Source organism: Corvus brachyrhynchos, unplaced genomic scaffold (assembly GCF_000691975.1).
Source record: "Corvus brachyrhynchos isolate BGI_N302 unplaced genomic scaffold, ASM69197v1 scaffold26, whole genome shotgun sequence".
Classification (NCBI taxonomy): domain Eukaryota; kingdom Metazoa; phylum Chordata; class Aves; order Passeriformes; family Corvidae; genus Corvus; species Corvus brachyrhynchos.
Genome location: NW_008239324.1, coordinates 4,516,400 through 4,527,710, shown reverse-complemented (window position 1 = coordinate 4,527,710; position 11,311 = coordinate 4,516,400). Strand labels below are relative to the sequence as shown.

General features: G+C 38.8%; 1 protein-coding gene across 1 annotated transcript in view; it reads right to left on the bottom strand.

The window, feature by feature from the left end:
- The window catches only part of RSPRY1 (ring finger and SPRY domain containing 1), a 25,996-nt gene that overhangs the window by 7,135 nt on the left and 7,550 nt on the right, over positions 1-11,311 (bottom strand). Inside the window, exons 5-12 of the mRNA XM_008638726.2 lie at positions 8,889-9,015; positions 7,449-7,507; positions 7,044-7,110; positions 6,268-6,399; positions 4,863-4,978; positions 3,944-4,087; positions 1,062-1,173; positions 7-57 (exon numbers count right to left, since the gene is read on the bottom strand). Coding sequence (XP_008636948.1) covers positions 7-57; positions 1,062-1,173; positions 3,944-4,087; positions 4,863-4,978; positions 6,268-6,399; positions 7,044-7,110; positions 7,449-7,507; positions 8,889-9,015 — 808 coding nt within the window. The remainder of the gene's footprint in view (positions 1-6; positions 58-1,061; positions 1,174-3,943; positions 4,088-4,862; positions 4,979-6,267; positions 6,400-7,043; positions 7,111-7,448; positions 7,508-8,888; positions 9,016-11,311) is intronic.

Below are 11,311 nucleotides of genomic sequence, written 5' to 3'. Positions count from 1 at the left end.
TTTAAGAGAAGATCATTTGCTTTTCTTGCAAGTCTAGTAGAAATCCTATTGTGTCTCCTTACATGCAAAACAAAAATAATTTAAAGATTTAATTTCTGTTAAATGCCAACAGCTGCAACAGTTATTGTTTCAAGTATCACATATGTCACTGTGAGCTGTCTTACTTAAAAGGAACTGTTTGCAAAAGCACAAAAGAAGAAACATTGATACAGACAGCAACGAAAAAAAAAAAACTAACCCAAACCAAATTCAAAAAACCCAAGAGAAAATAGTAAAAAAACTTAATTATTTTAGTCTGCCAGAGCATTAATACTATATAGTTGTAGAAGTATTGCAGAGTATTTGCCAAAGCCAGAAGAAAGCTGCACTCTGTCACTCCTTGGCTATTTTACACCTGTTGAAGATAGACTTTAGCAAGTGGGTGTTCTGAGGAGAAATTTCCAATATGCTTGTGCTATTTATTTTTCAGAGGTGTTTTAATTTAGCCATCCTTGGGGGAAAATTTTAATAGAAGAGAAGGCGGCACAGTTCACACAAGCATGGCATGCACAGAATCCTACCAAGATTTCAAAGCTGAGATCAAGAACAGAACTTTGCTGTCCAAGTAGTTATCCAAGAATTTAAAGTAAGCAAGACAGTGCAACTCCTCCTTAAAAAAGAAAAAAAAAAAGTCTAATTCAGAGATCAAGGTTTTTTCCCTTCTCTAAAACAACTCTTTCAACCCAGAAAGGAAGATTTCAGCCCTGTTGTGTACGACTTCAAACATGTGGAAAAAGGTCTCATGGTTAAATGTCCAATATTAATTGGTGCTATGATTTTTCCTCTGCATTTGAAAAGAAAAAGCAATTAACCAACAAGAGTCTCTTTACACAGACTGGGGAACGAGACTGTAGTGCCCACTGTGCACATTTAAACCACTGCTAAAGACACAGTGATTATTAAACTTTACGAACATCAGAATTAGGCAGTAACTGCTTTGTTCACACCTATGAACAGAAAGGGGAAAAAATCCTGTGCAGAAATCTACAGTTAGGATAAACAGGAGAAGATAGACTGAATACCTTCTTTCCAACAGGGATGGGAATGTGGTTTACTTCTGGCATTATACCAAATCAGCTGCCGGCAGCCATCGTATGCACAGGAGTATTCATCGTCCCCGATGCCGTAACCTTCCTTTAGAAAGAGAGCAGAACATTTCAGCCTGCAGCCATTCCTCACACAGAGGGCTGAAGTGTATTTTCATTCACCTAAACCACTCTTCCAAGAGCAGGAAGGGTTTCTCCCTCCCCCCATGAAGGTAATTTTTTCCTTTAAACTAGTCAGTTTCATTTTCACATCAAAAGGGAATTTGTTGGGGTGAGGAGGAAGGGAGAAGGGGATATTGTTTCCAAAGTGTCTTCCATTCTCTGTGACCTCAAATGACTCCTGTCAAAGTATTTAAAAATCCTAGTACCCAAATAGGTTAAATTTTTGCATCTTAAAAAGTCACCACAGAATAACCACTGTCTTATCTTGAAGTCCCAGTACCAAATTTGTAATGCCTTTCCCCACAAGATATCCATGTGCCACCAGAACCCACAGCACACACAGAGTACAAACATACAGGCCCTTCACCTAATTTGTTACATATTGTGTCCCTTTCAGTGCCAGCCTCCCTCAAATGGTGAAAACATTATCAAGTGATAGTGCTAAGGTCCAAGGCAAACACAAAACTAAAGAGTTTCAGAGTGGGAGAAAAATCTGTCATGTAGCAGAGCCCAACCGTGAAACCCAAAAGCATTATGGAAGGTAAGTAACTTCCTCAGCATGGTTTGTCTGGAGTGCAAATACCAGACAGCATCTGATTACACAAGCCTCCCATGTCCCAAATTAAAGCTAAGCCCAGCTAATGGGTGTTAATGTCATATTTAGGACAAGTCTTTTTGTTACAGATGCTGTAAATAAAGAGCATATGGCTTCTGAGGGCTGTGTTTGTGACATACCCAGAGGATAATATCCCTTGTATTTCAGGCACACACCTGATGAATAAGAGCAGCATTTGGCCACCAGCAAAACAGCTGCAGCAACAGAAAAATCATCCTATTTAGAGATGACATCTCCCATTTTCATACCTTGTACAGGACACACTCACAGAAAAATGCACATACACCAAGCTCCTTAACAGTAAGTGGGGGAAAAAAAAAAAATCTTTTAAGCCTCTTAGCAGTCTAAAGGCAGACACATGGCCTTTTATTTCAGACAGTTTCTGTAACACTCAGTGTCTACAAGGACTGGTGCTCAGCACAGGTCTACATGGTATTTTTGTTTGTTTGGTGTTGTTTTTCTTTTGTGTGGTTTTTTTTTTTTACTTAAATCACACTTCCATTCTAAAAATGTGGGACTGGACTTCGGATGTGACACAGAGATATATGCATGTTTTACATCAGCAGAAGACAATGCTATTTCCATGAATAATTACAAGAAATAGAGCAAGACCTCTGAACTCACAGGAATACTTAAGTTAAATGGTGAGAGAAGCTACTCTTGCATTCCCATTGGGTTTCTCACCCCTGGTGTTTGTTTAATCTCCTTAATGTATTTCTCTCATACCCCACAATCAATATTTACTCACATGTGTGTATTTGGCCTATCTTCATATTAGCTTCTGTATTTGACTCAGCTGTAGAATGACTTTTTCTATAATAATCAGAAATGAGCAGTTTTAACTGCTTATCTCTACATTAAATATATAATTCTTCTCCTAAAATAAATTCTAAGTAGGAACAGAAGACCATGCAATTCCAACAGTAAAGAAGGGCTACAGGTGAATTTCTCACTCCAGCTTAGCCAGTAGAAGTGCCAACTTAAAATCCCAGCACTGTTTCCATTCTCAGCACTAGGCTAGGCCTAACATACCTTTTGTCCTAAAATTCTAGCTTGCACTTCAATGAACTTTAATGGTCATTTGGAAGGCTGATAATACAGAAAATTAACTCTAAGCTGAAGTAGACAAGTTTTTTGGGTAGTAACCATTACTCTTTCTTATTATGGAAATACTGAAACAGGTTATACTATAGCATAAAAAGCATACAAAGCTTCTAAGAGCCATGCAGAGTTACTGCAAAGATTTAAGAAGGAAGACCTAGTGACATCTCCATGATGACTGACTGTGTTTGGACTTCACGTGCACATGGCACATTTTGCTTTAATGCTAGCAAGTACACAATCTTGTAAGTAAATAGTAGGAAGAAGAATATTTAGAACTAAGAATAAGATACAAAATTATCTGGATGAGAGGGACAGTAAAGCAAACTATAAAATAAGACAGTGTACTTGTTCTGTACTCTCAGGAAAAGGCAAGAAGGTAGAGGGTTTAATCTTTTTGTAATCCTTATTTTTAATTAAAAAGAAGCTTTTGCATTCCCAGACTGTACCATATTCCTGCTACCAGCAGGTCCAATGATACCATGTTATTCCAGAGTGAAATTTTAATTATTTCCCTTGTGAAATTTAATTTAATAGGAAAATATGTTAAAGAGGATGATGAAATTGCTGCTTGGTGACCTGTGTAAAAGACAGTGCATGAGAAACTGCTGTTCCTAGTGACTTATTGTTTACTTCCAAAACCAGACAGGAACTACTGTTATCTAAAGAATTTCCAAGAGATTATGCTACAAGAAATAAGTTCCCTGTAGCTTCCAGACAACAGCCAGCAGATAACAAGCTGCCTCTGCTGCAGCTCTGGATGACTTGGGTGAACAGTGCCAGTCTGTAGCAATGACAATACTGACTTCTCTTGTACCACCAAATTCAGCAAAAACAGCTCTTCATGGACACAAAATTTGAAGGAAACAAGCAAGTGCTCAGTTATGACCACAGAATAACCAGAGCTATTTTCCTAGATGTTGTAAGAAGAAAACCACTGATGTTACATCCCCAGCTCGATGACATTGCAGGTACTCACATGGTTGAGAAATTTGCTGTCTTTGGTTGCCCATCCTATCTGCATCACTCCTGAAGTAATGACTGTAACTTCATAGTACCAGACTCCAGAATCGACACAGAATGTGCATCTTACGCTTTCGAAGGACGAGGCATCACATCGCGCCTACCCAATCCAAACAAAAAATTCAGTGTCTACAAAATCAGCATTCAAACACCTTTCTTCCCTGGATCAAGTTTCTTGCATATAAGAATATACCAACATAATTTTAGATGCATTTCAGACAAAGTGACCTCTCTTTATAGCAGTAGTTGTCACACAAACTAGTGAGTGGGGAAGACTGAAAATTGTTCAGTGGTTAAGCCACAGGCAAAAAAAAAAAAAAAAAGCAGAAACTTGACAGCAACAATTTAAAGATTTAAAGACTAAGACAACCAAGACAGGAAAACATAAATCATTGGTTATTAACTGATTCCTGGTATGAAGGACAATTATTAACATAATTCAATGTTAATTCATGAAAATTCATCTCTAAGCAGTCAAACAAGTTTTTAGAAGGAGTTACAGAGGAAGGAAGAAACCCCACGTGGCCAAGACAAATCTGACTGCTATGAGCTTTTCAAGATGAGACAGGACAAACAACAGAATGACACTTTTACTAAAATTGTTCACTAAGTAAGTGAAAAGCCATCTGACTCTTAAGAATCCTCCTCACTTCCCTGAAGTTTTGGGGCACAGGTACAGGCGTTACTTTAGTGTGAACATTTCTACAACTGAAATCAGTGTAGTGGTGTTACAACCCCCTGATGACAAAGCAAGTTTTCTGTACAAAGCTGGCAGACAACTTGGATTCATTCTAGAAAAATCTCAGGAGCAAGTACAAAAGCAAAACCTGCCTTCAGCCTCTTTTTCAGGTTGAAAACATGAAACAATTTCCTACCTCTAATCCATGTGGCGAGATCTTCAGGTATTCACTGACATCGTTACTGTTCAGCATAGCCCTAATGTTGGTCAAATCAACCTTCTCATATGTAAACTGCCTGCCTTCTTTTAAAACTGAAAAAAAACCCAAACCCAACCAGTTTTAGTTACTGCTGCAAAACTTGATTTTAAACACTTCATATACTGATAGTCTCCCTAGGATCCAGGTAATTTTTGGCCTAACTGAATGAAACACAGATTTTGCCTGCATGAAAACAGCCTCCAATATACTGTGTGTTAAATACCCTCTAAATATGAAAGCACAACCTGTGCCTCTGACCAGAACTCCCACAATATAATTAGAACTTGCAGGATACCCACAGGCAAGTAGAAGGCATCCAAGGTCACACCAAGATGCCCCTATTTCAGGATTTACCATTGTATTTGTATATTCAGTGGGGAGAGTTTTTTTGATTCATTACAGTGGAAACAGATTTGGGGATAGGGAAGAAGGGGAAAACAAGGATTTAAAGGTTTCTACTGTTTCATTTTTAAGTGATTCAAGTGATGAACTGAGCCACAGCAGCTCGCTCTCTCCCTGCTTGCCCTTTCTACATGGAAGGATCATAAGCATTTCTCTTGCCAGGTGTCAAATTGCTGACACATAAATGTTAATTTACAAGTCAAAGATCTTATCTTAGGACCCTTCATATAACTCAAACCTGCTGCAACACTTACACGGACATTTACTAAACACAGCTGACATTGGCTTTCCATAAGCTGACTAAAGCCCCTAAAGCCCAACAGACCTTTTACCCAAATTTATCTAAAAGGCATTAGAAAATACAAGGTCATTAGAGTTGCTGCACCCTTGAAATCACAACTAATAAGCACATTCAGTGATTTTTAGTCATCCAAGAGATTGACTCAGAGCAGCACTTTGCCAAACGCTTTTTACTTTTTATCAAAAAAATCAAAAAGTATATTTACTTTAAAAAGTCTTTAGTAATTCTTTGAGCCAGTGCACCAGTGGGGAATGACCACAGGAGTGGCCATCACCAGGACACGTCAATAATCCAGACGTTCCACAGAGACAGAGCTGCACTGTTGAGCCACTCAGCACATTTGCTGAAGTGTGGGTTACAAGAAATTGGTGCAAAGAAGAATTTTCCTTGCAGCTCCAACTTGCAGAGTACAAACCACTTCCTTTCAAAAACATTTTCCTTGCCAGAATTTTCTTTCCATACAATTACACTGGATATATTTGTTGGTGTGGGGTTCTTTTGTTTGTTTTCTTTTTCAAGGAGGTATTACAAATCCAGTCAGGTACACCAAGTGCTCATACAAAGCAAACACAAAGCAGTCCTCCATCTCTTTGGAGGAGTGGTTACTATTAAATAAATCCATCACTTTGTTATACCTACACAGATTGTCTAAACTCCACTGGGCACAGAATCCAACCTGGCGTTTTAAGTAGTCTGGATTATCTGTCCATTTCTCCAGCAAGATCAGTTGGTCGCTAATGCACGATTCAGAAACTGTCATTTTATTTTCACCTGCAATTTAAGAGCAAAAAGAATAATTGCTGTAACTGAAGGGCAAATTTAGTTAAAAATAGTAACATCCTACAAATGCAGTAGAACTCTCTACACACATCTAAACTTCAGTATTACAAGCAGCATGAAATTGTTTCCCCAAGCAGATGTGGAATTATCTTCATTCAGCTTCACTTCTCAGCACAGAGCTGCATCAAGAGACTGATCATGGCTGTTCTCCATCTCTCCCATACTGATTTATTTCTTTTCAAGTAACAAAGGTCTCATGTCATAAGTCATTATGTAGTAATTTCTAAGATGAGAAGGACTGAGTTTCAGCAAATCTCATAAGGGCTTTTGGGTGAGGGTGTCATTAAAGCAAAAAATATTTTTTCCTGCCTAAAAACTCCCAGTCCTAACTGTTGTCCAACTCTAATACAGATTTATGTCAGTGACAAAGGCATCATCTCACAAATCCTTTTATAGCAATTTCTAACAGGGAAAAGTTTCAGCAAGTATCTCAAGGGTTTTGAGGGGTAGAGGGATGTCACTACAGCAATAAATACCAATGCAGACTCTCATGCTCACGAGTGATCAGGGTAAAGCAAATGACAATCATGCAGCAGAAGCCACAGTGTTAAGAGCAGTACCAGGCCAATACTCACTTGTTTGTGCAAACTTCTCCAGTGCTATTAGTGCAAAAAGCATCACTGTTGGGTGGGACTGGAAGTTCTAAACACAGGCAGCAAGAAAAAATTAATTAATACCCAGCACAGATAGACAGAGTTGCAAGTCTGTCACAGAAGGTTTTAGGTTCAAAGGAGTCTCCAAAGTTCCTGTATTCCACCCTCCTTTGGAGAGCTGGCTAAAATAGATCAGAGCCTTGTTCCATTGACTTCTAATTAATCTCCAAAGATGGAGATCCCACAGGCTCTGGAATCTCAGTTTTTTGTAACATACACTACTGGAGTCATGTCTGCTAAATATCAACTTTTCACAATAATAACAATAAAAAAATTGCATTATAATTGCTATGTATGGGTACATACAAAAAGATCAAAGACACTTACCAAGCTGTGAAGTAAATATTCCAATATGCCTGGGCTGAGTAAGCCTATGCTCGCAGGACCTGCAAGAACATCAGAAATTAAATGCCGCCATGGGAACTACCACATACCCATCACCACAGATCTTTTAAACACAAGGTAACAAATTAAAGACCACTGAAGAACTTCACAGCAAAGCAAAACTATAATATAGAACTATTATCATTGTTCCCAGCAAAATACTTGATGCACATTTAATAATCACACAGTTACTGGCACATTAGTCCTGTCCAGTTCACTGCTCTAAGTGGGTACAGAGTTCTAGCCATACCTCAGATTTTGGAGCAAGACTGCAGCAGCCTCCATGCAGTGTTTTCACGCTCATTACTTTTGAAAAGAGACTGCTTCCCCTTTACTTCCAGAGTCAATGTGTGAAGACCAGCTCCATTTATCAATAGCTCAAAATAAGCAAAACTGAGCACCTGATAGGGCCAACTTGATAGTTAATGATATAGCTTGCAGCAGCACCAGAACAAGCAGCCAATTTAAAATGGAAAAGCCCTGAAATAGCGTCCACTTAATCAAGAGAGAGACACAAGGGAATCAAACTATGGCATCTACAAACTCTTAAAAAATTGCAGTGGGTTCCACCACTTCATTAACAGATTTGTTGCCTGAGCTGACACAATGAGATCTGTGTCCACTAAGATGAAAGTGGAGACAGTATCTCATTTTGGCTTAGTATAATAGAGTAGAAGTATCGCAGTACAAAAATACTTCCAGACCTTGTTCTTTACTTGTTTTTTCACAGAAATACAGTAATTGGGTTTTAATAACCATTAGATGACACCGGACAATCACTTTTTCCCTCTATTTCCTGCCCACTTTCAGAAAAGGAAAAAAAAAACTAGATACAAAACAGACCATCAGCAGGAAGGAAACTTAATCATCAGCTTCCAACAGTGTACTAGGAAAGACAGGGAATAAAATTCTATATGGAAAGTCACTTAAAATAGAATCTTAGCAATTCTCTTTTAAGCAACACAGAAGAGAATCTTTTCAGCTATCTACAATAGAATAAGACATGTCTACTGGAAAAAGCGTATTTCTTTTTTATTTCTATACAGCCTCCAAGACCACTAACTTGATACTCCTGCCTACACTCTGGAGAATGTGTCCTCAATAATTCACAGCCAGAGTGGGACTGCAGAAGAGACTGATTACCAGTGCTAAGGCAGTATAACAAACAGTGATCCTCAATCACTAACCACTCATCAGAAGGATTTGTGAATGGCTCATTCAGACATTCGAATCAACCAGATTCTGTCATGCCTGGCACCCCCTCTATGCAGAACATTATTCAGTTCTAAGAAAACACTTCTGACCTAGTCTGCATCATGGGTGCTAAAGCAGAAGGTGTTGTAGAGAGCCCCAGGTGTTGTGAGGAGAACCCCAGGGCTTTACCTGCTAATTTCTCTGCCAAGCAGCCGAGCACTGCAGTCGTGTTCCGGTGCTTGGCAGGGTGACAAGCATCCTGGCAAGCAGCAACTCCACTTAAGTTTAATATTTCAGTTAACTTCTGCAATGCATCCTGCAAAAGAAAAATCACAAATCTCTTCAACGTTACTGACAGATACAGTTTCCCCTAATTCAGTATCGTTCAACAGATTGGTTCTTATGCTACATTACTAAAGTCAGCATCATATTACAGACAGCATGGGGTGGTTATCTCCTAAGATAAGACGGTAACAAAGGACACATGAGAAGAAAAGCTCAACAGACCTAAGAGTTGTAACTTTAAAATTACCACCAGATTGTTGGTAATTGTGATCAACAGCTCAGGACACTTCTGGACATACCTAAGTGAGCTCCTCGTGGCAATAGGAAGCAATTAGCACATATGGCACCACTGTCATCTGATCTATTTCCAGTGTCCTAAAACTGACACCCTTTTCAAAAGAAAGGGACTGTTGCAGATTTTAGAATTCAGGACTAAAGAGACACACCCCCTCCCCAAAAAGCCCAAATTCCCATCATAAATTTAGGATGTTGTCAGCTTTACAGGATGTCTCAAACTGTATTCTTGAGAGCCTAAATGGTTTTCTGTAGGAAGTAACCAATAAGGGTAATAAATCTAACATGTCATGCTTTGACTTGCTTTGTTCAGGCAATATGGTATGAATAAAATTCAAGATAGGTCTAGAGCATACTCTGCATTTTCAGGGTAGTTAGGGGTTAATCTAGAGCCAGAACAAGTCATCCCACAGGGAGAACCCCACCCTGAAAAGTTCCAAATTCTCCTCAGCTTTCCAGACTTCATGAAAGTTTCAGCTGATTCAGATTGAAACTGCATAATCTCAGGCAAGGATCTAATTAAAACAGAAGAACTCCTCATATTGAAGTCATCAGCAGCCATTTGGAAGAAAAATGAGCACTGCTCAAGTTGAATAGATGTGGTTTTTTGAACTGTGTTGAGCCACACTCAAATCAGTTGACTGTGCTAGAGTCTGAGGTCTGTACAGAGATCACACTGAAAAGTAGTTATGTTCTTAAAAGGAAAGCCACAAAAACAGAACTGATGAACAGGACTGAGCTAAGTGGAAAGAACAGAGAAAGAAGAAAGAATGACTGAGTTACAGACTTGGGATGGAAAAGACTCACTAAAATTAGACTCTTGACATACTCTGATAGTGCTTTTAGCCATTATTAGAACTGTCAGAGAGATCAACTACTTTGAGTTAAATAAAGACTTTATAGAATAAACAGTTTACTGCACTGCCCTTTTAACTTTATGGACTTTATAGCCTGCAATAACAGAAAATGAAATACAGCTTGCTGCTGTTCTCCAGCTGTCATGGAAGTGAGGCACTGACTTAAAATCCATAAGACAAAAAACTTAAAAATTATCCTGTATAGAAAGAAAATGAACAGCAGCACACACTTTACTAGGTCACATGTGGCCAGCAGACCCCACAGCTGCAGCTCCTTGTGCTGTAAAGACACAGGAAAAACCACTGTGCACCCCAGAAAAAAAGGGACCTCACTCCTTTTGTCTTGATAACGTCAACTATTTTATAGCAAACTCCTTAAAAGTACCCAAATAAAAGTCATGTGGGTTTTGAAAAACAAATCATTTGATTGCCAAGTACATTGTAGAGCCAAACAAAAAGTCCAAAATCACTCTTCCTATGATGCATTCGTAGTGGTCTCCATTTCCTGATCTCTTTTTAAAGCAGACAAAGTTTCTAGTCATAGCTTCATTTTCAAAATAATTCAGCAGTCTATATGACAGTCATAATAAATTTCTCTTGTTTCAAAGTCTCAGATAAGTTTAATCAATAGCCTAGAGGAAACAAACCCACGTCAGGTAGTTTGAGAACTTGACCAATTCTCCAGTCACTGACGTAACCAGCTCTTTATATTCCTAACAACACCAATGGAAGACTAAAACTGGCAGCATCAGGAGCTTCAGAAATGAAAGCTGCAATGATATGATCATCAATTTCTCAAGAAACGAGATCACGACAAACATTTGAAGACAGACAAGTTCTCTGTACAAACATTATGTTTAGCATCCTAAATGCCTGAGGCTTTCACTTACACACCTACACCAACACAGTAGGAACACCTCAGGTCATCTGTCCACCCAAAACCAGATTAGTGGCCAGTAAAACAAAAGTATTCTCATTTCATAGTTAAAAAATGTCATTTGCTTAGCTTAACACAGCCATTGTGTCACATTCCTCACGTGCAGGGCAGGAACAATTTCAAAGTGACTTGTCAACATGCAGCTTTGCAAATGAAAGAACAAAAGGGCAGAACTTGTGCAGCTTTTGCAGCACCTGCACACCCTCCCTGCACAGTGTAAGTACCACGTGGCAGGAAAG